The 26,878-nt window shown below is 44.5% G+C and overlaps 1 protein-coding gene across 13 annotated transcripts in view; it reads right to left on the reverse strand.

Moving 5' to 3' along the window:
• Nucleotides 1-7,273: 7,273 nt before the first annotated feature.
• tjp1b (tight junction protein 1b) overlaps nucleotides 7,274-26,878 on the reverse strand; it is a 281,273-nt gene continuing 261,668 nt past the window's right edge. For 4 of the 13 annotated variants that reach the window (XM_036960728.2, XM_036960733.2, XM_090213974.1 and 1 more), the window contains 12 exons: nucleotides 26,256-26,356; nucleotides 25,699-25,881; nucleotides 25,360-25,542; nucleotides 24,701-24,964; nucleotides 22,060-22,962; nucleotides 20,251-20,342; nucleotides 16,332-16,520; nucleotides 13,963-14,099; nucleotides 11,975-12,464; nucleotides 10,105-10,322; nucleotides 9,719-9,862; nucleotides 7,274-8,758 (listed from right to left, as the gene is read on the reverse strand). In XM_036960728.2, the coding sequence (XP_036816623.1) occupies nucleotides 8,664-8,758; nucleotides 9,719-9,862; nucleotides 10,105-10,322; nucleotides 11,975-12,464; nucleotides 13,963-14,099; nucleotides 16,332-16,520; nucleotides 20,251-20,342; nucleotides 22,060-22,962; nucleotides 24,701-24,964; nucleotides 25,360-25,542; nucleotides 25,699-25,881; nucleotides 26,256-26,356 (2,999 nt within the window). In that variant the 3' untranslated portion in view covers nucleotides 7,274-8,663. The remainder of the gene's footprint in view (nucleotides 8,759-9,718; nucleotides 9,863-10,104; nucleotides 10,323-11,974; nucleotides 12,465-13,962; nucleotides 14,100-16,331; nucleotides 16,521-20,250; nucleotides 20,343-22,059; nucleotides 22,963-24,700; nucleotides 24,965-25,359; nucleotides 25,543-25,698; nucleotides 25,882-26,255; nucleotides 26,357-26,878) is intronic. The other 9 variants (XM_090213969.1, XM_090213983.1, XM_090213989.1 and 6 more) reach the window with 5 other exon arrangements.

Raw genomic sequence — 26,878 nt, forward strand, 5'->3', positions numbered from 1 at the left:
AAGGTAAAAATCTGTCGTTCTGCCCCCTGAACAAGACAGTTAACCCACTGTTCCTAGGCTGACCAAAGGTCAAATAAAATGTTGTGGGTGGGCCTATTAAGAGACATCGGTGATTTTACCATTGTAATCAGATCGAAATGATTCTTATTGTCATTGACTTAATTAGCCCACTAACCATGTGTTAAATATGTATTGTAGGGCTATGAATTGAACATATAGTAGGCTATTTGCTGTGGTTTTGCCCACAGACTAGTTACAAGATCAGGAGGCCAAACCTAGTTGCCAAACCCCAGTTGTAAATTAAATCACCCTCTTCACCACCATCATCATCATCATTCAGATAATTACAAATATGAGTGGATACAGTTCTAACCTTGAGGAACTCGTGGTTCTCTCGCTGAAGTGAAATTATTTTGTTGCTCGCCAGTGTGATCTGAAGAAGAAACTACATAGTCTAACAACGTCGCTCGCAAACTGCACAGATGTGCGATGTGTTTCACTGTAGAAGCATCTGTCCTCTTACATTTTAATTCCAGGTTGCGTATCAAAATATTTAAGGGCATTCCATGTCAAATGTTACTCGCAGTGCCGCTTTATTTCTGGGCTATTATGGCGGGTCTAATCCTGAATGCTGATTGGTTAAAATCGCATTCAAGCCAGTCAAAATCATGATTCAGCTGGCATCATTTTTTTTATAGATGTAGTCATGGGGTTCCCGAGTGGCGCAGTGGTCTAAGGCACTGCATCTCAGTGCTAGAGGTGTCCACTACAGACCCTGGTTCGATCCTGGGCTGTATCACAACTGGCTGTGATTGGGAGTCCCATAGAGCGACGCACAATTGGCCCAGTGTGTTATTATAATATACTCTGACAGAAGTAGTTCCCGATTCCGAGCCGGCCTGTCACAGAGTAGAGACTGGGCATGGTTTAAACTCACCCAGCCTATCGTTGATTGTTGGCGCACGAGCTGGTCCCAGCCCCCTAGGCGCTTCAGTGGTCAGGCGTTGTAGCTGTGTAGAATATCTATGCACTCATACTCTCGATACAGTTATCACACACCTGGCTCCTCCTAACTAAAGACTGTTTGTTCTCTACACTATGTTCTGAATGTGCCCCCCCCAACTCATTGCACAGTTCCTGTTTTTATGTTATTCTGTATTTTTCCATCACGAGAAAGGCCTATGGCCCTGAAACTGTTTACACTGTCTCAAGTCAGCTATGTTGTATAACACATACACCCACACAAGCCAACAGCAGATAATATTCAATCACATATGATATGGTAATGGGCTATAGTGCATAACACAGAACCTCACATTAGAGTGTTAAAAGTGCTAGCATGTCTTTCTGTGATGCAGACGGTTAGCTGAGCAGCCGACTGGTGCTGGCGTTGCATTATGGGAGATGTAGTTTGGTCCTCTACGGTCTGAATGGAATAGAGGCGATTTCACATTGTAACTTGTTTATGTTGCAGTGTTTTTGTACATGAGTTGTTGTATTTTGGTACGGTCAACACTGAAAGCACCTAGCCATGTATTGGGGATGTGAGACAGGATATGTGTTTTACCTTTCTTCGTGCTCCTGTGTAGGACAACTGGTCAGATGGTTTATTGGAGACTGATGTGTTCCTGTCCTGTCTTTTCACAATGCTATTGCAAGGATGGTTCTATTGTCTAAGAATTAAGATTATACATTATTTTGTATAAAGGACTGGTTATTATTTTATAGTATACATTATGGCTTTAAGTATGGGTGATTGTATGAGTGTGATTGTGTGAGTCTGAGAAAACACTGAGAGAGAAAGAACAACTTGTCAGATGGTGCATTGGAGACTGATGTGTTCCTGTCCTGTCTTTTCACAATGCTATTGCAAGGATGGTTCTATTGTCTAAGAATTAAGATTATACATGATTTTGTATAAAGGACTGGTTATTATTTTATAGTATACATTATGGGTTTATGTATGAGTGTGATTGTGTGAGTCTGAGAAAACACTGAGAGAGAAAGAACAGCTTGTCAGATGGTGCATTGGAGACTAATGTGTTCCTGTCCTGTCTTTTCACAATGCTATTGCAGATCAACATAAAAGCCTAAAAGACAGCCGTGGTGTCGCTCTTCATTTCTTGGTTCTCCTGTGGTACATAACAACGTGGTGTCGCTCTTCATTTCTTGGTTCTCCTGTGGTACATAATGTGGTGTCGCTCTTCATTTCTTGGTTCTCCTGTGGTACATAATAATGCGACGTCGCTCTTCATTTCTTGGTTCTCCTGTGGTACATAATAATGCGGTGTCGCTCTTCATTTCTTGGTTCTCCTGTGGTACATAAGAATGTGGTGTCACTCTTCATTTCTTGGTTCTCCTGTGGTACATAAGAACGTGGTGTCGCTCTTCATTGCTTGGTTCTCCTGTGGTACATAACAACGTGTTGTCACTCTTCATTTCTTGGTTCTCCTGTGGTACATAAGAACGTGGTGTCGCTCTTCATTTCTTGGTTCTCCTGTGGTACATACGAACGTGGTGTCGCTCTTCATTTCTTGGTTCTCCTGTGGTACATAAGAATGTGGTGTCGCTCTTAATTTATTGGTTCTCCTGTGGTACATAACAACGTGGTGTCACTCTTCATTTCTTGGTTCTCCTGTGGTACATAACAACGTGGTGTCGCTCTTCATTTCTTGGTTCTCCTGTGGTACATAATGTGGTGTCGCTCTTCATTTCTTGGTTCTCCTGTGGTACATAAGAATGTGGTGTCGCTCTTCATTTCTTGGTTCTCCTGTGGTACATAATAATGCGGTGTCGCTCTTCATTTCTTGGTTCTCCTGTGGTACATAATAATGCGGTGTCGCTCTTCATTTCTTGGTTCTCCTGTGGTACATAAGAATGTGGTGTCGCTCTTCATTTCTTGGTTCTCCTGTGGTACATAAGAACGTGGTGTCGCTCTTCATTGCTTGGTTCTCCTGTGGCACATAACAACGTGTTGTCACTCTTCATTTCTTGGTTCTCCTGTGGTACATAAGAACGTGGTGTCGCTCTTCATTTCTTGGTTCTCCTGTGGTACATACGAACGTGGTGTCGCTCTTCATTTCTTGGTTCTCCTGTGGTACATAAGAATGTGGTGTCGCTCTTAATTTCTTGGTTCTCCTGTGGTACATAACAACGTGGTGTCACTCTTCATTTCTTGGTTCTCCTGTGGTACATAACAACGTGGTGTCGCTCTTCATTTCTTGGTTCTCCTGTGGTACATAATGTGGTGTCGCTCTTCATTTCTTGGTTATCCTGTGGTACATAAGAATGCGGTGTCGCTCTTCATTTCTTGGTTCTCCTGTGGTACATAATAATGCGGTGTCGCTCTTCATTTCTTGGTTCTCCTGTGGTACATAAGAATGTGGTGTCGCTCTTCATTTCTTGGTTCTCCTGTGGTACATAAGAACGTGGTGTCGCTCTTCATTTCTTGGTTCTCCTGTGGTACATAACAACGTGTTGTCGCTCTTCATTTCTTGGTTCTCCTGTGGTACATAACAATGTGGTGTCGCTCTTCATTTCTTGGTTCTCCTGTGGTACATAATGTGGTGTCGCTCTTCATTTATTGGTTCTCCTGTGGTACATAAGAATGTGGTGTCGCTCTTCATTTCTTGGTTCTCCTGTGGTACATAAGAACGTGGTGTCGCTCTTCATTGCTTGGTTCTCCTGTGGTACATAACAACGTGTTGTCACTCTTCATTTCTTGGTTCTCCTGTGGTACATAAGAACGTGGTGTCGCTCTTCATTTCTTGGTTCTCCTGTGGTACATACGAACGTGGTGTCGCTCTTCATTTCTTGGTTCTCCTGTGGTACATAAGAATGTGGTGTCGCTCTTCATTTCTTGGTTCTCCTGTGGTACATAAGAACGTGGTGTCGCTCTTCATTTCTTGGTTCTCCTGTGGTACATAAGAATGTGGTGTCGCTCTTCATTTCTTGGTTCTCCTGTGGTACATAAGAACATGGTGTCGCTCTTCATTTCTTGGTTCTCCTGTGGTACATAAGAAACCCGCTCCAATAGCAGAGGGTCTGAATACTAATGTAAATAAGGTATTATTATTATTATTATTATTATTTTATTTGTAATACATTTGCAAAATTTCAAACATGTATTTTGCTTTGTCATTATGGGGTATTGTGTGTAGATTGATTTGTAAATACATTTAAAAAAAAAACACTTTGAAAAACTATTTAAGAATAAGGCTGTCATGTAACAAAATGTGGGAAAAGTGAAGAGGTCTGAATACTTTCCGAAGGCACTGTTTACTCACATATACCCACGTGGGTGATTAGAATGCTAACCTTCAGGGGGATCTATGAACAGATTTGAATAAGATGTTTCTAAAACGCTGTCATTTTCACTTTTAGCGGTGTAAAGAGGAAATATAGAATTAGACTTAAAAATAAAAAAATCTATGACCCTTTACCATTGAAATATATTAGGGGAAAAAAAGTATACCTGCTATCAAAGGTATTTTTCTCAAGCGATCTAATCTAGGGCGGTCTGCACATCTAGAAGTTGTGCTCATGTTTAGCGCTTAAACAATTTAAGTTTCAGAATGGGCAGAATAATTATAAGACAGCTAGAGTTGTGCTTTGCTTTCACAGCGAGCACACCTAAACGGATCGTAACTTTTACCAGTGCTTTAGCTCTTTTTAAATGTATTTTTGTGGTCGTGGAAGAAGTTTTAAAACATTTTAATCGAGCTGATGTTCTTGACAAACAACTGCCCTCGTAATGAAATGGAGATGTGATAAACGGTGTTTGTCTATACTCTGGTTAATGTAATGCATGAGAAAAATATAAACTGCCTAAAATATACTTTCCCTGAAAATAATCTTGCATTTGTCCCAATAGTTTTTCTCATTCATTTTAACCTAATGATGCTCTTTCACGATTGGTTTAATCTTGTGTAGAGTAATGATATACAGTCGTCTGCTGAGGAAGAATTGATTCTGACAGACCATCCTATATAAACACTGTTTGAATTGATTCTGACAGACCATCCTATATAAACACTGTTTGAATTGATTCTGACAGACCATCCTATATAAACACTGTTTGAATTGATTCTGACAGACCATCCTATATAAACACTGTTTGAATTGATTCTGACAGACCATCCTATATAAACACTGTTTGAATTGATTTGAATTGATTCTGACAGATCATCCTATATAAACACTGTTTGAATTGATTCTGACAGACCATCCTATATAAACACTGTTTGAATTGATTCTGACAGACCATCCTATATAAACACTGTTTGAATTGATTCTGACAGACCATCCTATATAAACACTGTTTGAATTGATTTGAGTTGATTCTGACAGATCATCCTATAAAAACACTGTTTGAATTGATTCTGACAGACCATCCTATATAAACACTGTTTGAATTGATTCTGACAGACCATCCTATATAAACACTGTTTGAATTGATTCTGACAGACCATCCTATATAAACACTGTTTGAATTGATTCTGACAGATCATCCTATATAAACACTGTTTGAATTGATTCTGACAGACCATCCTATATAAATACTGTTTGAATTGATTCTGACAGACCATCCTATATAAACACTGTTTGAATTGATTCTGACAGACCATCCTGGCACACCTGTATTTGGGGAGTTTCTCCCATTCTTCTCTGCAGATCCTCTCAAGCTCTGTCAGGCTGGATGGAGAGTGTAGCTGCACAACTATTTTCCGGTCTCTCCGGAGATGTTCGATCAGGTTCAAGTCCAGGCTCTGGCTGGGCCACTCAAGGGCATTCGGAGACTTGCCCTGAAGCCACTCCTGCGTTGTCTTGGCTGTGTGCTTAGGGTCGTTGTCCTGTTGGAAGGGGAACCTAAGCCCCCAGTCGGAGGTTCTGAGTGCTCTGGAGCAGGTTTTCATCAAGGATCTCTCAGTACTTTGCTCCGTTCATCTTTGCCTCGATCCTGACTAGTCTCCCAGTCCCTGCCGCTGAAAAACATCCCCACAGCATGATGCTTCACCGAAGGGATGGTGCCAGGTTTCCTCCAGACGTGACGCTTGGCATTCAGGCCAAAGAGTTCAATCTTGACTTCATCAGACCAGTAATCTTGTTTTTCATGGTCTGAGAGTCTTTAGGTGCCTTTTGGCAAACTCCAAGCTGGCTGTCATGTGCCTTTTTACTGAGAAGTGGCTTCCGTTTGGTCACTCTACCATAAAGGCCTGATTGGTAGAGTGCTGCAGAGATGGTTGTCCTTCTGGAAGGTTCTCCCATCTCCACAGATGAAATCTGGAGCTCTGTCAGTGACCATTTGGTTCTTGGTCACCTCCCTGACCAAAACCCTTCTCCCCTGATTGCTCAGTTTGGCCAGGCGCCCAGCTCTAGGAAGAGTCTTGGTGGTTCCAAACTTCTTCCATTTTATTAATGATGGAGGACAGCGCAGATTACTGTTCCATTTGAAAAGAGCCCTCCTCCCTCACCGTTTTTCACGTCATAGCCCGGTGCACCGCGGTTCAGCTTAATCAAACTCCCCTCAATAATACTCTATGTATTATCTTATCACGATTGAAGTCTCAAACCAAGCACTACTTAAAAAATAGATATTTTATTAATACAGTGGTATATTTAGAAATGTGTTGCAAAAGGGGGGCGGAGCATTGAACATAAATCAAACTAAATTGAACGTAAATAAAACTAAATTGAACGTAAATAAAACTAAATTGAACGTAAATAAAACTAAATTGAACGTAAATAAAACTAAATTGAACGTAAATAAAACTAAATTGCAGCCACACTGGAAAAAAGAAAGCCGTGTCAGATTGAAGCAGTGTTATCATATCAAACGAAATGGATGTGCCGTTTAGTAAATAGTCTATTAGTACAAAAAAAATACATTTCAATAGAGCTGAGCTTCCAGTATCACAAATGGAGAGGGGCCGCTCCTTAAAACAGTTCCCCCAAAAGTACAGAGCTTTTAAAATGTATTTAAACCGAGCACTTTTTTCTATTTTTGTAAATAAAAATAACAAGTTGACTGTTAAAAATGCCTTTAAATACTAGTTGTGTGTGTGTGTGTGTGTGTGTCTGTGTGTCTGTGTGTGTGTGTGTCTGTGTGTATATGTGTGTGTGTGTGTGTGTATATGTGTGTGTGTGTGTGTGTATATGTGTGTGTGTGTGTCTGTGTGTGTGTGTGTACATGATTGTGTGTGTGTGTGTGTGTGTGTGTTGGTAGAAAAGTTCTGGTTATACCAGAATACAAACATAACCAATGAAATCACTCTTTTTTTTAAATATTTTTTTTTTAATAAACAATTATTTTTTTTAACCTCTTTTTATACAAAATGACAAAGATGTACAAAAGTTAATTTAAAGCGAACCAAGGCCGTGTGCTAGCATTATATACAGCCACAATTGAAACGTTCTAGTGTTTTTCCATTGGTAGTATTTCCTCAGAAACTTTAATATGCATAGCAGGAAAAGAAAGCATGACCTCTTCATCAGCCTCATAGTATAGTGAATCCAAGTTCACTGATACAACTGGTTCAAAATGCAGTGAAATTACATTTATTTTGTTCCAATTTCTTTTTTTTCTCACCCCATAATTTTTTAAATCACTAAAACGTAAAGATCTGATGTTTTTTTTATAGTTAAAATGCAGATAAGGCATCACTGCTTGCAGTGTAAGATGGGACTTTTAATGTGTTTTGAACTTAGTAGTAGTAGCAGGCTTCCGGACCTGAGTCGAAGCACATGCATAGATCTCTAGACAGCTGCAGGAGTTTGTCAAATCAAGTCAGTGACATTTTTTTGATCTAAAAACATTCAGTAGTTCTTCTAAACCAGTCAGACGGGGGCATCCCAATGCCAATACATTAACTTCAGTCTTCAGCATTACCTTCAAAACGGTGTTGTGTTTTAAACGATGCCTACAGTGCCAAGGTTCCCTCATAACCCTTGAGTGAGGCTCAGCTGCATTTCCACAGTCCTCAGGTATCCTTAAGAGCGAAACGCATGACCACAAACAACCTCACAAACAAAAAGGCTTTTGCATATACCAACTTTTCTGTTTGTGAGTGCATACAGTAAGTTGTAAAATTTCCGTTGCAATATTCAATTAATTAAAAAAATTATCCTCATCTTGATTTTTTTATTTTTTTTAAAATGTTTCTCTGTCTTGCAACCTGCTAAAAATTTTGAAAAAAATCTTAATTAGATTATTATTCAGTCAGTCTGTGGCACTGGTCATGCATTCCAACAACAGTTCCATTTTTATTATATATTTTCGTTTTTAACAGTTTTAGAGTTTTTGCAAGCCTTTAGTTAAAGCACCAAAAAAAAAAAAAGGGTGGGTGGGAAAAAGAGAGCACAGCGCTGGGATAGGCTGCTGTGTTCAGACTCCTCCCACTTCACTGGGACTCCTCCTACTTTTCCCAGGGGCGGTCACCATAAACAACTTTAAATGTTCAATATTCAAGTTCAAGAACATAAGAATATATTCAAGAATAAAAGTTCGTACTTCATCAAGTCAAGCAGTGCTGCCTCCTGCTGCCTGGGAGGGAGACAACAGGGCAAAGGGGTCACAACAGCAGGAGAGTGGGGGTAACGTTGCAGTCTGTGGCTGTCCCCTGATCTAACACATTCAGTAACAGGCCAGCTGTCTCCCTCTATGTTCAGAAGTGATCGATGAGCACAGACACACAGTTGGCTCCCACCAGGTAGTTGGGGTCTCCTGGAAGAGACTTGTTCTGCCATGTCTTGGGGTCACCTGGAGGATTTAGAGAAACAGGAACAGTTATCGGTCGGTCGGGGTTAGTCATTTGTCTTTCTTAGTGTGTGGTTCTTTAAATTGGCTTTGAAGGCCCAGTGTTATGTTAAGAGTGCCGTAACAGGTCGCTAATAACAGCATATGCCGATGATGATTTTGTGTATAATCATCAGTCACAGTATGTTTGTGAGAAATATGTATTTAGATGCTGTACATAAACCACGGATAGCTTAATACTTCTACTTACTTAAAATATTTTTTTGTCATTTTTTCTCAAATGTAGAACTATGTACATATTCAGCTTCTGACAAAATTTAAAGCCTTAAAAATGTATTAGCAATATGTTTAGTGAAAAGAAAAAAGATCTATTCCACATTGTAGCTACTGTCAGAAATAACAAAGTCGGTGAATACTGACTGTTACAAAACCCCATGAAGAAAATGCAATGTTGTGACAAACAAATGGAATGACTGGAGCATTGGAACCAGGAGATGATTTAAACGATTGATGATGATGATGATGATCCAGATCTCTCCTTGGCAGGGGTCAATTCCATCTCAATTTATACAAGACAGGAAGTGATTTTATACATTTAAAAAAAGAAAAAAGAAGATGGAAACATTTTTTGAATTTTGTGTATTGAGAAATCAATTAATTAAAAAAAAAAAATATATATATATATATTATTGACTTGGAATTTCCATTTACTTGACTGGAACTGACCCCAACCCTGCTCCTTAGTGACACCCTATCAAGTGTACCCTCTATCCAACTCTATGGTGACCCCTCCTCAATCACACAAGGCTCCGACCCATCCCCCAACCAATCACACAAGCCACCTGAAGCCCTGACCCAACCAATCACACAAGCCACCTGAAGCCCTGACCCAACCAATCACACAAGCCACCTGAAGCCCTGACCCAACCCCCCCAAAAAGGACAGAGATAGAGGACAGCGTACCCGACGAGGAGTCGGAGGATTTTAGAGCAAAAGACCAACCATCTGGGGTCATAGACGCACAGTGAGGTAGACGCAGCTCCACCGGCTTCAGGAACTTAAGACCGTGAGGCCCACACATCACCAGAGGGCTGAGCAGGGTCTCTCCTGGATGGAATAGACAGAGACAAGACTGACGTATTTATATTCTGCTCTGAATATTTTAAGATGTTGACAAACGGGGCGGAAACAGTTGAAAGGGATGGAAGTTAGAGGAGAACCAGGAGATCAAAACTCTTCTTTTTTTCCCAGGGTTCTCAGTTGGCAGCACTACAACTAGATGAAACACAAGTGAGATATACTATCCACTGGGCACAATGACTAAGAAAACATGTAAGCATTAGAAATACCTTTCTCCTTGTCCAGCGGGGGCAGGATGCTGTTGTCCCGGCAAACCTTGAAATAGATCTCCTGTTCTATGCTGTCGGGGATGGCTCCCTGGGGGATGATGATGCTGACTCCCGTCTCGATGGAGCTCAGCACCCCGCCGTTACAGTTGAAGATCCCACGGGCCGTGGCCACCACTGTGTGACCTTCGTCCTCCTCGTCATCCTCCAGAGCACTGGGGCTAGAGAGGAGGGAGAGTTAGTAGACCATCCTGTCAAGACCACTGGGGCTAGAGAGGAGGGAGAGTTAGTGACTGTTAGTTACTAGACCATCCTGTCAAGACCACTGGGGCTAGAGAGGAAGGAGAGTTAGTAGACCATCCTGTCAAGACCACTGGGGCTAGAGAGGAGGGAGAGTTAGTGACTGTTAGTTACTAGACCATCCTGTCAAGACCACTGGGGCTAGAGAAGAAGGAGAGTTAGTAGACCATCCTGTCAAGACCACTGGGGCTAGAGAGGAAGGAGAGTTAGTAGACCATCCTGTCAAGACCACTGGGGTTAGAGAGGAAGGAGAGTTAGTAGACCATCCTGTCAAGACCACTGGGGTTAGAGAGGAGGGAGAGTTAGTGACTGTTAGTTACTAGACCATCCTGTCAAGACCACTGGGGCTAGAGAGGAAGGAGAGTTAGTAGACCATCCTGTCAAGACCACTGGGGCTAGAGAGGAAGGAGAGTTAGTAGACCATCCTGTCAAGACCACTGGGGCTAGAGAGGAAGGAGAGTTAGTAGACCATCCTGTCAAGACCACTGGGGCTAGAGAGGAAGGAGAGTTAGTAGACCATCCTGTCAAGACCACTGGGGCTAGAGAGGAAGGAGAGTTAGTAGACCATCCTGTCAAGACCACTGGGGCTAGAGAGGAAGGAGAGTTAGTAGACCATCCTGTCAAGACCACTGGGGCTAGAGAGGAAGGAGAGTTAGTAGACCATCCTGTCAAGACCACTGGGGCTAGAGAGGAAGGAGAGTTAGTAGACCATCCTGTCAAGACCACTGGGGCTAGAGAGGAAGGAGAGTTAGTAGACCATCCTGTCAAGACCACTGGGGCTAGAGAGGAAGGAGAGTTAGTAGACCATCCTGTCAAGACGTAGTCATGCTCTACCAACGTAGCCACGCTCTACCAACGTAGCCATGCTCTACCAACGTAGCCATGCTCTACCAACGTAGCCATGCTCTACCAACGTAGCCACGCTCTACCAACGTAGTCACGCTCTACCAACGTAGTCACGCTCTACCAACGTAGTCACGCTACCCTGCCGCTAACCACTACTACTACTTGACCAGATTATTACCTCATCCCCTTATCTAACAGGCTCTACTACTACCAGATTATTACCTCATCCCCTTATCTAACAGGGTCTATTACTACCAGATTATTACCTCATCCCCCTTACCTAACAGGGTCTACCCGACCAGATTATTACCTCATCCCTTTATCTAACAGGGTCTACTACTACCAGATGGTCTACTACCTGACCAGATTATTACCTCATCCCCTTTACCTAACAGGTATGTCATTGGGCACAGTGTTGTCTGTATAATGCTGTGTATGGCCAAGTGATGTATTAATTAAGTACGTGAACTGTATATACCGTTTGTGGGTGTAGGGGGGGCGGGGCTAGAGGCAGAACAAGACAGACTACAGTGCAAGGTGTATAGTAAAGTCTGGATAGAAGTATCAGATAAATTACCATACTGAAACAACCTGCCAAACAAACATCTAGCCATTTCGTCAAGATGTTCGGATCTTTTTGGCTTTAACGGCTGCCGGACCAGAGTTCGAGTCCTGTTCAATGTTACACAACCCCTTGAATTCACTTCAACGGTATATCCTTCCTTACCTGACAGGTATGGCCTTGGACACAGCATTGTTGACTAAGTTGTTGTGCTGCTGGTACTTGGGCCCCCTGTTGTCCATGGTGCGTGTGAACGTGTCCAGTCCACTGTCGTGGTCCAGGGCCTGAGGAGACAGTGGAGGCTTGGTCCTGCTGTTGTTGTTGACCACGCTGGGTTTAGGGTTGCTGCTACTGATCAGGAGGTCTGTCTTCCCACTGTCGTTGGGGAGGAGGTTGTGGTTGAACTTGGGGCTTTCAAACTTCCTCTCGAAGGGCCGGGCTGAGGAGGTGTACGGCTTAGGGACGTATCGGTTGTAGCTTTGTGGGGTGGGAGTGGTTCCAGGGGTTTTGGGGGGTGCGTCAGTGCCGTTGACCCCCACTGGGGACCTCTGGGCCAGGTAGGGCTGGGAAGGGGGGTCCTGGAGGACAGGGGGGCGGAGACCAGAGAGGTCAAGTTTTGGAGAGGAGCTGAGGAGCTGGTCGGGGTGAGAGTTCACTGGAGAGAGAGGGAAAGAGACGTGAGTACCTCCATACAGCCAGCCAGAAGTCTACTAGGGATGTGAGTACCTACATACAGCCAGAGGTCAACTAGGGATGTGAGTACCTACATATAGCCAGCCAGAGGTCTACTAGGGATGTGAGTACCTACATACATTAAGCCAGAGGTCAACTAGGGATGTGAGTACCTACATAAATCCAGAAGTCAACTAGGGATGTGAGTACCTACATACAGCCAGCCAGAGGTCAACTAGGGATGTGAATACCTACATAAAGCCAGAGGTCAACTAGGGATGTGAGTACCTACAACCAGCCAGAGGTCAACTAGGGATGTGAGTACCTACAACCAGCCAGAGGTCAACTAGGGATGTGAGTACCTACATACAGCCAGCCAGAGGTCTACTAGAGATGTGAGTACCTAGATACAGCCAGCCAGAGGTCAACTAGGGATGTGAGTACCTACATAAAGCCAGAGGTCAACTAGGGATGTGAGTACTTACATACAGCCAGCCAGAGGTCAACTAGGGATGTGAATACCTACATTAAGCCAGAGGTCAACTAGGGATGTGAGTACCTACATTAAGCCAAAGGTCAACTAGGGATGTGAGTACCTACATACAGCCAGCCAGAGGTCAACTAGGGATGTGAGTACCTACATTAAGCCAAAGGTCAACTAGGGATGTGAGTACCTACATACAGCCAGCCAGAGGTCAACTAGGGATGTGAGTACCTACATTAAGCCAGAGGTCAACTAGGGATGTGAGTACCTACATTAAGCCAGAGGTCAACTAGGGATGTGAGTACCTACATTAAGCCAGAGGTCAACTAGGGATGTGAGTACCTACATTAAGCCAAAGGTCAACTAGGGATGTGAGTACCTACATACAGCCAGCCAGAGGTCAACAAGGGATGTGAGTACCTACATACAGCCAGAGGTCAACTAGGGATGTGAGTACCTACATACAGCCAGCCAGAGGTCAACTAGGGATGTGAGTACCTACATACAGCCAGCCAGAGGTCAACTAGGGATGTGAGTACCTACATAAAGCCAGAGGTCAACTAGGGATGTGAGTAGCTACATATAGCCAGCCAGAGGTCAACTAGGGATGTGAGTACCTACATTAAGCCAGAGGTCAACTAGGGATGTGAGTACCTACATAAAGCCAGCCAGAGGTCAACTAGGGATGTGAGTACCTACATACAGCCAGAGGTCAACTAGGGATGTGAGTACCTACATATAGCCAGCCAGTGGTCAACTAGGGATGTGAGTACCTACATAAAGCCAGAGGTCAACTAGGGATGTGAGTAGCTACATACAGCCAGAGGTCAACTAAACTATTACCCTTAAAGATGCCAATTTAATTCTAAGTACTTTTAGCTACCACAGTGCTCTTTAACAAACATATCCATGTCTTTGATGGAGGTGGCTCCACTAATATTAGATAACACTTAGTGTTCCGTTAAAGGTAGAGATCCCCTGAGACATCTATTCTTACCGTCGTTGGGGATGAGTTTGGGCAGGCTGTTGGGTGGAACAGCAGGGCTGGGTGGTCCGTACTGAGACACAGGGCTGATCTGGGGGAGGGGCTCGTACCTCTTCTCTACCGGACTCACCTTCTCCACAGACTCGGCCCTAAAGCACAGACACAAACAGAGGGTGTGTTTAAAGATCAACAACATCACAGTCGAATTGGGCAGAATCATTTCATCACTTTGAAGCCTCAGCCTGACCTCCGGGCAGTCAGCCTGACCTCCGGGCAGTCAGCCTGACCTCCGGGCAGTCAGCCTGACCTCCGGGCAGTCAGCCTGAACTCCGGGCAGTCAGCCTGAACTCCGGGCAGTCAGCCTGACCTCCGGGCAGTCAGCCTGACCTCCGGGCAGTCAGCCTGACCTCCGGGCAGTCAGCCTGACCTCCGTGCAGTCAGCCTGACCTCCGTGCAGTCAGCCTGACCTCCGTGCAGTCAGCCTGACCTCCGTGCAGTCAGCCTGACCTCCGTGCAGTCAGCCTGACCTCCGTGCAGTCAGCCTGACCTCCGTGCAGTCAGCCTGACCTCCGTGCAGTCAGCCTGACCTCCGTGCATCCAGCCTGACCTCCGTGCAGTCAGCCTGACCTCCGGGCAGTCAGCCTGACCTCCGTGCAGTCAGCCTGACCTCCGTGCAGTCAGCCTGACCTCCGTGCAGTCAGCCTGACCTCCGTGCAGTCAGCCTGACCTCCGTGCAGTCAGCCTGACCTCCGTGCAGTCAGCCTGACCTCCGTGCAGTCAGCCTGACCTCCGTGCATCCAGCCTGACCTCCGTGCAGTCAGCCTGACCTCCTGGCAGTCAGCCTGACCTCTGGGCAGTCAGCCTGACCTCCGTGCAGTCAGCCTGACCTCCGTGCAGTCAGCCTGACCTCCGGGCAGTGACAATAGTGATTGTACTTATCCTCTCAGAACTATAGTACACGTGCCTTGGGGCTAGCTGTTGATTTGGGTAGGGTTGTGGGGGCAAGCCAGCTGGGTCTGCTGTAAAGGAAATGGTTCTAGGAGTTCTGGGTAGTGTAGTTTACCTGTTTGTAGTTGGTGATGGGTAATATAGTATACCTGTTGTAAGGGTAAGCCAGCTGGGTCTGATGTAAAGGAAATGGTTCTAGGAGTTCTGGGTAGTGTAGTTTACCTGTTTGTAGTTGGTGATGGGTAATATAGTATACCTGTTGTAAGGGTAAGCCAGCTGGGTCTGCTGTAAAGGAAATGGTTCTAGGAGTTCTGGGTAGTGTAGTTTACCTGTTTGTAGTTGGTGATGGGTAATATAGTATACCTGTTGTAAGGGTAAGCCAGCTGGGTCTGCTGTAAAGGAAATGGTTCTAGGAGTTCTGGGTAGTGTAGTTTACCTGTTTGTAGTTGGTGATGGGTAATATAGTATACCTGTTGTAAGGGTAAGCCAGCTGGGTCTGCTGTAAAGGAAATGGTTCTAGGAGTTCTGGGTAGTGTAGTTTACCTGTTTGTAGTTGGTTATGGGTAATATAGTATACCTGTTGTAAGGGTAAGCCAGCTGGGTCTGCTGTAAAGGAAATGGTTCTAGGAGTTCTGGGTAGTGTAGTTTACCTGTTTGTAGTTGGTTATGGGTAATATAGTATACCTGTTGTAAGGGTAAGCCAGCTGGGTCTGCTGTAAAGGAAATGGTTCTAGGAGTTCTGGGTAGTGTAGTTTACCTGTTTGTAGTTGGTGATGGGTAATATAGTATACCTGTTGTAAGGGTAAGCCAGCTGGGTCTGCTGTAAAGGAAATGGTTCTAGGAGTTCTGGGTAGTGTAGTTTACCTGTTTGTAGTTGGTTATGGGTAATATAGTATACCTGTTGTAAGGGTAAGCCAGCTGGGTCTGCTGTAAAGGAAATGGTTCTAGGAGTTCTGGGTAGTGTAGTTTACCTGTTTGTAGTTGGTGATGGGTAATATAGTATACCTGTTGTAAGGGTAAGCCAGCTGGGTCTGCTGTAAAGGAAATGGTTCTAGGAGTTCTGGGTAGTGTAGTTTACCTGTTTGTAGTTGGTTATGGGTAATATAGTATACCTGTTGTAAGGGTAAGCCAGCTGGGTCTGCTGTAAAGGAAATGGTTCTAGGAGTTCTGGGTAGTGTAGTTTACCTGTTTGTAGTTGGTGATGGGTAATATAGTATACCTGTTGTAAGGGTAAGCCAGCTGGGTCTGCTGTAAAGGAAATGGTTCTAGGAGTTCTGGGTAGTGTAGTTTACCTGTTTGTAGTTGGTTATGGGTAATATAGTATACCTGTTGTAAGGGTAAGCCAGCTGGGTCTGCTGTAAAGGAAATGGTTCTAGGAGTTCTGGGTAGTGTAGTTTACCTGTTTGTAGTTGGTGATGGGTAATATAGTATACCTGTTGTAAGGGTAAGCCAGCTGGGTCTGTGGTGGGAAGCGGTTGACGCCAGGGCTGGGGTTCATGGCCTTGCTGTCGAAGCTGCGTCGGTCAAAGTAGGACAGCTGTTTCCTGTAGTACTCCTCATCCTCGTCAGCATCGCAGTGGTCCAGGGGTTTAGCCCCAGGGGGATTCTGGGACTCGGGGGCTCTGAGGGGGAGATGAGACACATCAGGGTTGGGCTCAATTCCATTTCAATTCAGAAAATAAAACAAACATTCCAAAATGTTCCAAATGGAAGAGAATTGTAATTAGAACGTCAGTGTACTTCCTGATTTCACTGGAATTGAAATGGAATTGACCCCAAAACCTTTATACACTTATGATTCCATTCCACAAAGTAGAGTGAGAGACGGAACAGGCAGTTAGAGAGCCACACAGGAGAAAGTAGAGTGAGAGACAGAACGGGCAGTTAGAGAGCCACACAGGAGAAAGTAGAGTGAGAGACGGAACAGGCAGTTAGAGAGCCACACAGGAGAAAGTAGAGTGAGAGACAGAACGGGCAGTTAGAGAGCCACACAGGAGAAAGTAGAGTGAGAGACAGAACGGGCAGTTAGAGAGCCACACAGGAGAAAGTAGAGTGAGAGACAGAACGGGCAGTTAGAGAGCCACACAGGAGAAAGTAGAGTGAGAGACGGAACGAACGGGCAGTTAGAGAGCCACACAGGAGAAAGTAGAGTGAGAGACGGAACGGGCAGTTAGAGAGCCACACAGGAGAAAGTAGAGTGAGAGACGGAACGAACGGGCAGTTAGAGAGCCACACAGAAGAAAGTAGAGTGAGAGACGGAACGGGCAGTTAGAGAGCCACACATGAGAAAGTAGAGTGAGAGACGGAACGAACGGGCAGTTAGAGAGCCACACAGGAGAAAGTAGAGTGAGAGACAGAACGGGCAGTTAGAGAGCCACACAGGAGAAAGTAGAGTGAGAGACGGAACGGGCAGTTAGAGAGCCACACAGGAGAAAGTAGAGTGAGAGACGGAACGGGCAGTTAGAGAGCCACACAGGAGAAAGTAACAGAGTAACAGAGGGACAGACGGTCAGACATTCAGAACTAGTAACACCGACCAGAGGGAGGGGGAGAGAGAGAGAAGGAGAGAGAGAGAGAGAGAGAAGGAGAGAGAGCGAGAGAGAGAGAAAGAGAGAGAGAGAGAGAGAGGGGGGTCTGGGGTCCGCTTACCAACCAAGAACTCACAAAATGGGACAAACACCAAATTTAAACTCTGCATGCAGAAATCTCAAAAAAAAATCCTCTGTGTACAACGTAAAACACCAAATAATGCATGCAGAGCAGAATTAGGTCGATACCCGCTAATAATCAAAATCCAGAAAAGAGACGTTAAATTCTACAAACACCTAAAAGGAAGCGATTCCCAAACCTTCCCTAAAGCCATCACCTACAGAGAGATGAACCTGGAGAAGAGTCCCCTAAGCAAGCTGGTCCTGGGGCTCTGTTCACAAACACAAACACACCCCACACCCCACAGAGCCCCAGGACAACAGCACAATTAGACCCAACCAAATCATGAGAAAACAAAAAGATAATTACTTGACTAATTAGAAAGAATTGACAAAAAACAGAGCAAACTAGAATGCTATTTGGCCCTAAACAGAGAGTACACAGTGGCAGAATACCTGACCACTGTGACTGACCCAAACTTAAGGAAAGCTTTTGACTATTCAGTGAGCATAGCCTTGCTATTGAGAAAGGCCGCCGTAGGCAGACATGGCTCTCAAGAGAAGACAGGCTATGTGCTCACTGCCCACAAAATGAGGTGGAAACTGAGCTGCACTTCCTAACCTCCTGCCAAATGTATGACCATATTAGAGAGACATATTTCCCTCAGATTACACAGATCCACAAAGAATTCAAAAACAAATCCAATGTTGATAAACTCCCATATCTACTGGGTGAAATACCACAGTGTGACATCACAGCAGCAAGATGTGTGACCTGTTGCCACGAGAAAAGGGGACCCAGTGAAGAACAAACACCATTGTAAATACAACCCATATTTATGCTTATTTATTTTCCCTTTTGTACTTCCTACTTGCACATCGTTACAACACTCTATATAGACATAATGACAATTGAAATGTCTTTATTCTTTTGGAACTTCTGTGAGTGATATTTACTGTTTATTTTTTGTTTTTCACTTTTGTTTATTATCTATTTCACTTACTTTGGCAATCTAAACATATGTTTCCCATGCCAATAAAGCCCCTTGAATTGAAATTGAGAGACACTAGATAGTGTTCACATTACATCACTGTGTTCAGTGGGTTGAATCTGTGTTTCACATACTGGTCGTTGCACTGTGTAACATGTCCACTAGGTGGAGCTCTGGGGTCGACTCTGATAAATTAACCAGGTAGATTTCCTTCCTCTCGGAAAGGACAAATCTCAGCATCATCCTTTACCCACATCTTTTTATTTATTTATATAAATATCACACACACACACACACACACAGGGGTCCAAAATTGACGACCTTGATAAAGATGAGCAGTAATGACTGTATAAAGTATGCTATTTTTTTGTTTTTATGCTATTTTATACCAATACATTTATACATTTATATCTATTTTATACCAATACATTTATATCTATTTTATACCAATACATTTATATCTATTTTATACCAATACATTTATACATTTATATCTATTTTATACCAATACATTTAGTATAACTAGTTATATATATTTTCTCTCAAAAAGGTAAGGGTCAAAATGATTGAAATCCCTAAAGATTCTTCGTAATAAAGTAGTTGAAAGTTTAGTATTTGGTCCCGTATTCTTAGCACACAGTGATTACATCAAGCTTACGACTGACTATACAGTTAGTTTTGGTTGTGTTTCAGATTATCTTGTGCCCAATAGAAATGAAATGGTGAATAAATGTATCAATTTGGCGTCACTTTTATTGTAAATAAGAAAATAATATGTTAATGTGGATGCTACCATTTTACGGATCATCCTGAATGAGAATGTGATGATTATACCCACAGTACATGCTAACCTCTCACCATAAACAACAACAGGAGAGGTTGGTATGTCTTGGTGTTATGCTCTTTGACCCTGTAACTTTTCACTCGTCAAATTATTATTTTCTTATTATAAACTTGTTAAAATATCTTTCGCTGAGCAATTGTATTAATGATTTATTTTATACAGTCATGATTGTGTTAATAATTTCAGACCCTTCTGGAAATGACATTGATTTGATCCGGCGTGACAGTGAGGGCACACGCTGAGTGGACACAACATTATGATCACCTGCCTGTCCAGGTGAAAGCTATGATCCCTTATTGATGTCACTTGTTAAATCCACTTCAAAATCAGTGGAGATGAAGGGGAGGAGACGGGTTAAGGGATTTAAAAATATATATATTTAAGTGCCTTTGAATGAGTAGTAGATGCCAGGTGCACCAGTGTCAATAACTGCTGGGTTTTTCACGTTCATCAGTTTCGCGTGTGTATCAAGACTGGTCCACCAGCCAAAGGACATCCAGCCAACTTGACACAACTGTGGGAAGCATTGGAGTCAACATGGGCCAGCATCCCTGTAGAAAACTTTCGACACCTTGTAGAGTCCATGCCGTGATGAATTGAGGGCAAAAGGGAGCGCAACTCAATATAAGGAAGGTGTTCTTAATGTTTTGTACATCCAATGTAACATTTCTAGTACAGTATGTGGTCCTTTCAGGAGTTGAACCCATGACCTTGGCGTTAGTAGCACCAGGGTAGAGTGCTGTGATTTGTGTGTGTGGTGTGTCAACAGGTGTGTGTGTGTGTGTGTGGTGTGTCTACGGTGTGTGTGTGTGTGGTGTGTCTACAGTGTGTGTGTGGTGTGTCTACGGTGTGTGTGTGGTGTGTGTACCTGTAAGTAGCCTTCCCCTGCTCCAGGTTGCTGAGGGAGTTGGCTTTGGGGACAGGCCCAGGTGCAGTCACAGGTCTGGGCAGGTCAGCAGGCTGGAACACCAGACAGACCAGAGGTTAAACCTGACTATAGGTTGCCACTATCTGGCCAAGTTGCAAAGTGAGAAGCACCGAAATTTTACAATTTCTCTTCTTAAAATATGATTTGAAACCAAACCTTGACCTTAACCACTCTGCTAACATTATGCAAATTAAATGTTTTTAATACATTTTTACAATATAGCCCATTTTGACTTTGCAGCTTGAATATATAGTGGGAATCAACTACACTACCTCACATGTTATCCTGGTATCCAATGACATTCATCAGTGGTTCATTACCCCAATCACATGTTATCCTGGTATCCAATGACATTCATCAGTGGTTCATTACCCCAATCACATGTTATCCTGGTATCCAATGACATTCATCAGTGGTTCATTACCCCAATCACATGTTATCCTGGTATCCAATGACATTCATCAGTGGTTCATTACCCCAATCACATGTTATCCTGGTATCCAATCACATTCATCAGTGGTTCATTACCCCAACCACATGTTGCTCTGCCAGAATAATCTGTGCTTCTACACCTGCATTGCTTGCTGTTTGGGGGTTTTAGGCTGGGTTTCTGTACAGCACTTTGAGATATCAGCTGATGTACGAAGAGCTTTATAAATAGATTTGATTTGATTTGAATCCCCTATATGCCACTGATTATTAGGTATAGTGTATGTTCTTTCCAAGTAGCCCCTGTAGATAGGCTAAGTGTCCTAGTACCCAAGGTGGAGAACCCCAGACTAGGGCTGTGGTCGTCATGACATTTCATCAGCCGGTGATTGTCAAGCAAATAACTGCTAGTCTCACAGTAATTGATCGCTAATTAACGTAAACCCATTTAGCATCTCCTGGTTTCCACACACAGACTACAAGCCACTGATGCAGACCTTTGGAACGTCCTACATTTTTAAAAAGTCTAATAAAGCCCAATATAGACTACATAAGGTATGCGACTATGATTTGAAAAATTCGCTAACAAAAGACATGAGTTTCTTGCCTTGCTGCAAGAAAACAACAGGCTGGGCATTATTCACAAGTGATAGGCTAATATTGTCACCCATCAGACTATTCTTGATTTAATCTTTACATTTACTAAATAATATGTGTGAAATTTGTTTGGAGTTAGAATGGACCTTTATCCCGAAACAGGGACAGCGGAGAAATGCACTTAAATCTATATGCACTTTAAAATCAAATATGAGGACGCGCTTTTCCGTTTTCTTGCCAGCCAGGTAGGCTATAATCCTGTTGTAAAGATAAGCAACGTGTTTAATATTAGGAAAGTTGAGAAAAAAATATAGTAAGCCTAGCCTATAGAAAGCTGATGGGATCCTCCTCTTTTTAGTAGAGGCCATCACTCGGTTTTCTCAAGCAATTGCATAGCCTATAGAAATGTTGCGCAACATGAGCTCATGGGCTCTCATGAAGTGTTTTATTAGATTTCCCATTCACATTGATATCAGAGTGTTTAGAGGGACAATAGAGTGCTGAGTACCAGGCAGTTAGCAAGTTTAGCAGGCTACTAATGACCATCAACAGCATCAGAGCTCGGAGAAGCCTAATTACCGTGACTAAACGGTCATATGGAATTTGACTACCATCATGACTAGTGACCACTGGTGTGGTGGTAATAAGGTTATTGTAACAGCCTTATCCCAGACATACATTATAAGCATGCTGTCTAGGTGTTTGGCTGTGTCGTACACCTACCCTCGTCATGGTAGAGTCGTCAGCCTCCTTGGCTCGGTCAACAGACAACGACCTTTTATTCTCAAACATCTTGACCCTGTTGAGCACCGATTGGGGCTTCATGGCCGGGTCGTCCCTTTCCTCCTCCCCCGGGGGCTTGGACCCCGCGTTTACTCCCATCTCTCCTGGGGAGGCCAGGGGTTCAGGTTTGGGAGGGGGCAAGGGCGGGTCAGAGGTCATTAGAGGTTCACGGTTGTAGCCACCGCCCCGGCTGGGAGGTCCTGGGTTATAGGAGGGTCTCAGGCCAGGAGCAGAGTCCCCGAAATACTGCTTGGGGGGGTCTGGGGAGCGGGGCGAGCTTACGGGGTAGCAGTGAGGGGACTCGGACTCGTAAGGGGAGCGAGCGTCGTAAGGGCCAGCCGAGGGCGGGGGAGGCGGTTCATCGTACCGCATAGGCCCCGGAGTTTTACCATGACGAGGCCTGCCGTCGTAGCCCTGCATCCCCGCCGGTGCCTCATCGTAGCAGGGCTGGGGGGGGCTGTAGTCCCTGACTGGGCCGTCCTCGTAGGGGGTGGTCCCCCTGGGAGTGTAGCCCTGCTGGTGGCCTGGGCCAGGCTGGTACGCCGGGGGCTGGGGGGAAGAGGTCTGCTGGTCGTAGGGGGGCCACTGGCCGTCGGCAAAGTGTTGAGGCACACGGTTGTTGTAGTGCAGGTGAGAAGTGTGAGGGTCAAAGTTCCCCTGGGGAGGCTGCTTTGGTTCGGCGTAGCCCCCCCCGTCGCTACAGTAGCCGTAAGGCGGGTGGTCGTACTGGCGGTGTGGCTGTTGGTCCTGGTAGGGCTGGTGGGTGTAGCTCAGAGACGACTTCATGCCGCCGTGGTTCACTCTCACTGGTTCCTCCAGACTGTACAGATCCTTCTTGTACATCTGCAGGGGAGTCGGATGGAATATAGAGACGTTAATACTAGTAGGAACTAGCTAGTTACAGGTATTTGGTCAGAGCTCGGGTGAATAAGATTTCCAATGTATCAATCACATGGCAAATTAAGTTGAAAACTTGTAAATCTCATTTGGAAAACTATGTTTTTAAAACAATTTAAATTAACAAAATGACAGAAACGACAGAAAATCCCCCAAAAATCAGAGAATGAATCAATTCAAGGGGAGGTTTCTGAGAGGTTCAGGTCAAATCTTCAAGGACTGAACACAGATCAATTAAAGGGGAGGTTTCTGAGAGATTAAGAAACAACACATCATCATTCATACAATTTAAATATTAATTAATTTAGTAACTCCAAAATATATCAATACATTGAACAAAGGTCAAAGGTCAAAGTGCACAAGCAATTATTCCTAATCCGTTCTGAATGCATATTTGACTAGAAGTCTTTCAGTCACTCCTGAAAAGTTCCGTATTCTCATGACGTCATCACCAATCAGTTGACGTAGTCAGGTTTTTTTTGGGGGTAGGGGTGTCAAAAATAATGTTTTTTTTGATGGTGTCAAAAATAATGTTTTTTTTGTGGGTTTTTTTTGTGTACATTTTCTGAAAGGCTTCATTTCAAAAACGGGTTGATGTGTAGCCTGTAGACAGCACCTCGAGTAAACGACAGACAGTCAGTCACTTCCTATGGTAGAAGCTTGTAACATAAACTTCTTTACGTGAGTCAACGCTACAACGGAAGATATAGTTATGTAATGCCCCCCCCCCCATAGAGCGAATCAACCGCTTTGACAGAGACTATTAAATACCAAGAAAACTGTCTGCAGGTTAGCATAGTTTGTCATGCAACATTACATTCAGTTGAGCATCTTGTGCAACTACAATCTACTACAACAGCTACCAACTACATTCTACTATATAATAGCACTACAGCATACGGTACATATACCAACGACATTTGCCACTGCAAGAACATTGGACTAGACTTCAACTAGAGTCAGTCAGAGAAGTTAAGAAGCTGAAAGGAACCATTAGAGGCCATGCAGAGGAAGAGGAGGAGACGACAGTAACCGTTAATGTTGGCGCTGGTTCTTCTTATCCCGGTCACACGATCAGACCGGTCCAAAATGGCACCCTATTCCCTATACAGTGCACAACTTTGGCTGGCTCTGATTAAAATATACTTAATAGGGAATGGGGTGGGGTTTCAGATGTGCCCACAGACTAGAATAGACCCCCCCCCCTTCCCCCCGGGTGGACTGCAGACCCACTGTGATTGGTGCATGTGTACTGACCACACACTGACCAATCACACACAAGGTGCATGTTTGAGACGGACTACAGTACGTTGCAGTCGGACTGCACAGAATCACATCACAAATCACCTTGCTTTTACATCCCATAATAACTAGTCATAAACGTGATGAAGATGAGCGATTCTGTGCAGCCAACGTCTTCCTCCAAACACCAACCCCCCTCAAACACGCTGTAAAATATAATTCTGTGGTCACAGTGTGGGCGGGGCATGCAGACAAGAGAGCCAGTCAGAGGATAAAGAAGCGTGTGTGAAGAAGACAGGACAGCAGGCTGGGGGGGAGATGGGCGGGGCAGAGAACCGGGCGGGGCAGTTAAGGGCTTGACTGGCCCAGGCCCGGTCCAGGTGTTCTAGGGAGACAGCAGGTAGGTGCTGGGGTGGTGGGTAGGTGGTAGGTAGGTGAATACCTTGGGTTCAGGACCAGGGCCGAGCTGCGTGTCAGACAGGGGTTGGGGTTCGAGTGATGGTGGTGTTGGGGGCGGGGCTAGCTCAGTAGGGGCGGGGCTGCTAAGGAGTGAGTCTGCAGCCGGAGCCTCCTCCTCGGGTTCAGAGGTCATACCCTCTACCTGCAGTGCAGGTTGCTGTGACTCAGCCTCAACAACAGGGGGCGCCACAGCCACCGCAGCAGGCAGCAGAGAGGAAGGAATAGCCAGAAGAGCAGCATCGTCTTGCTGTGAAGTATCGTTAAGAGACATTTTTATTGCAACAGGCCGCCAAGAGGAAGAGCACAGAAACACTCCACAAACTACAGCAGTTTCTATCTCCATAGTAACCTTCTCTCTCCATGTTTCCTCCTCCTTGAATCATTTTTACACCATCCAGAAACCCCGTTTACAATGTATTTGCAACAGTGTGGTTAACTACAAACAGATAGTATACACAAATACATTGGTATATTGTAAAGCTATGTGAAGGGTCTCTCTTACTGAAGGAACAAACACATGTCCTGTTTCACTCTGAAGTGAGTTGTAGTAACGTGGTTTCAGCCCGTTTCGCCCCTAGAGAGACACCTACAGCTAAACCTCCATTCATCTCTCCCTCCAATTCCTCCCACCCTCTCTCCTACCTGATGAGGAGCGGCGGCCATTTTGAACCCGGACGGGTCGATGCGGTTGGCCGGGTCGGGCGGAGTCACGGCAACGTGCTGGTATCCAGGGTAACCGCCAGTCGAGGGGTCCTGGATGACGGGCGGGTCCTCTCTGACCGGCTCTGAGGAGCGGGTGATAGCTGGCTCCGTGGGAAGACCAACCTAATGGGATTTAGAAACGAGTTACTACATGCTGAGACTCAAAAACGTGTATGAGGTATAAGGTGTTATGTTTTTTTCCCTCCAAGTATTGTCTTAAGGCATAATTTCTGCAAAATGTATGAAAAATATAAAAAAATAATGAAGAATCCGTCCCACCTCGTCGTTGAGAGTCTCGTCTAATTCCTGGTCGGTGTAGGCCCCGCCCTCTGTGTCCGTGTCCTCGTAATCAGAGGTGTGGCGGCTGTCCGTGCTGTACATGGAGTATTCACTGCCTGGGGCTGACAGGTATGACAGACGGTCATCATGGATGTCCAGGTCATCGTCCGGCGCGCCGTCCGCCTGGGGAGAGAAGGAGGAGGAGCAGGGGGAGGAGCAGGAGGAGGAGGAGGAGCAGGAGAAGGAGCAGGAGGAGGAGCAGGAGGAGGAAGAGGAGCAGGAGGGGGAGGAGCAGGAGGAGGAGCAGGACGAGGAAGAGGATCAGGAGAACGAGGAGGGGCAGCAGGAGTAGGAGCAGAAGGAGAGATGGTAGTAGTAGATGTGAAGAAATATACAGTTTTCTTAGGGTTGCTTCAGCAGGTGAGTCGGAAATGTTTTGATGTTATAAAAAAGCTCCTGCACACTGTGTTCGCAAAGTATCATATTCATACGATAGATTATTTTTTTTAGAAAATGTTACCTTAAAACTATAATGGACATCTGAGTGTTTCTCTCACCTTGCCCTCTGACACCCAGACCAACTGGTTCTGTTGCTGCTGGATAGTCTCCTTCAGAGCTCCGTACCAGCCATCGTTCATGTTGTTCATGTTGATGGTGGCTAAGACAGGAGGCCAAAAGGGTTACCGTTTTAATTTATTAAAAGGGATAGTGTCCAGATTTGGGCAATTAAGCCAAATTAAGCACATTTTTATGTCTCTTCGGCCAATCTAAAAAGAAGTTAAGAGGTACTTTTGCGAGTCAATGCAAACTAGCGTAAGCGCAATGACTGGAAGTCTACCTGAACAGCTAGCATGATGCTACTAGTTAGCATGATGCTACTAGTTAGCATGATGCTACTGGTTAGCATGATGCTACTAGTTAGCATGATAATAGCATGTTGCCATAATGCAGCCAAAATATCCCACTATCCCTTTTAACATGCTACTAGTAAGCATGATGCTACTAGTTAACATGATGCTACTAGTTAGCATTATGCTACTAGTTAGCATGATAATAGCATGTTGCCATAATGCAGCCAAAATATCCCACTATCCCTTTTAACATCCCTTTTAACATGCTACTAGTAAGCATGATGCTACTAGTTAGCATGATGCTACTAGTTAGCATGATGCTACTAGTT

The sequence above is a fragment of the Oncorhynchus mykiss genome, chromosome 2, assembly GCF_057628025.1.
Source record: "Oncorhynchus mykiss isolate SJ-2025 chromosome 2, ASM5762802v1, whole genome shotgun sequence".
NCBI classification, from domain to species: domain Eukaryota; kingdom Metazoa; phylum Chordata; class Actinopteri; order Salmoniformes; family Salmonidae; genus Oncorhynchus; species Oncorhynchus mykiss.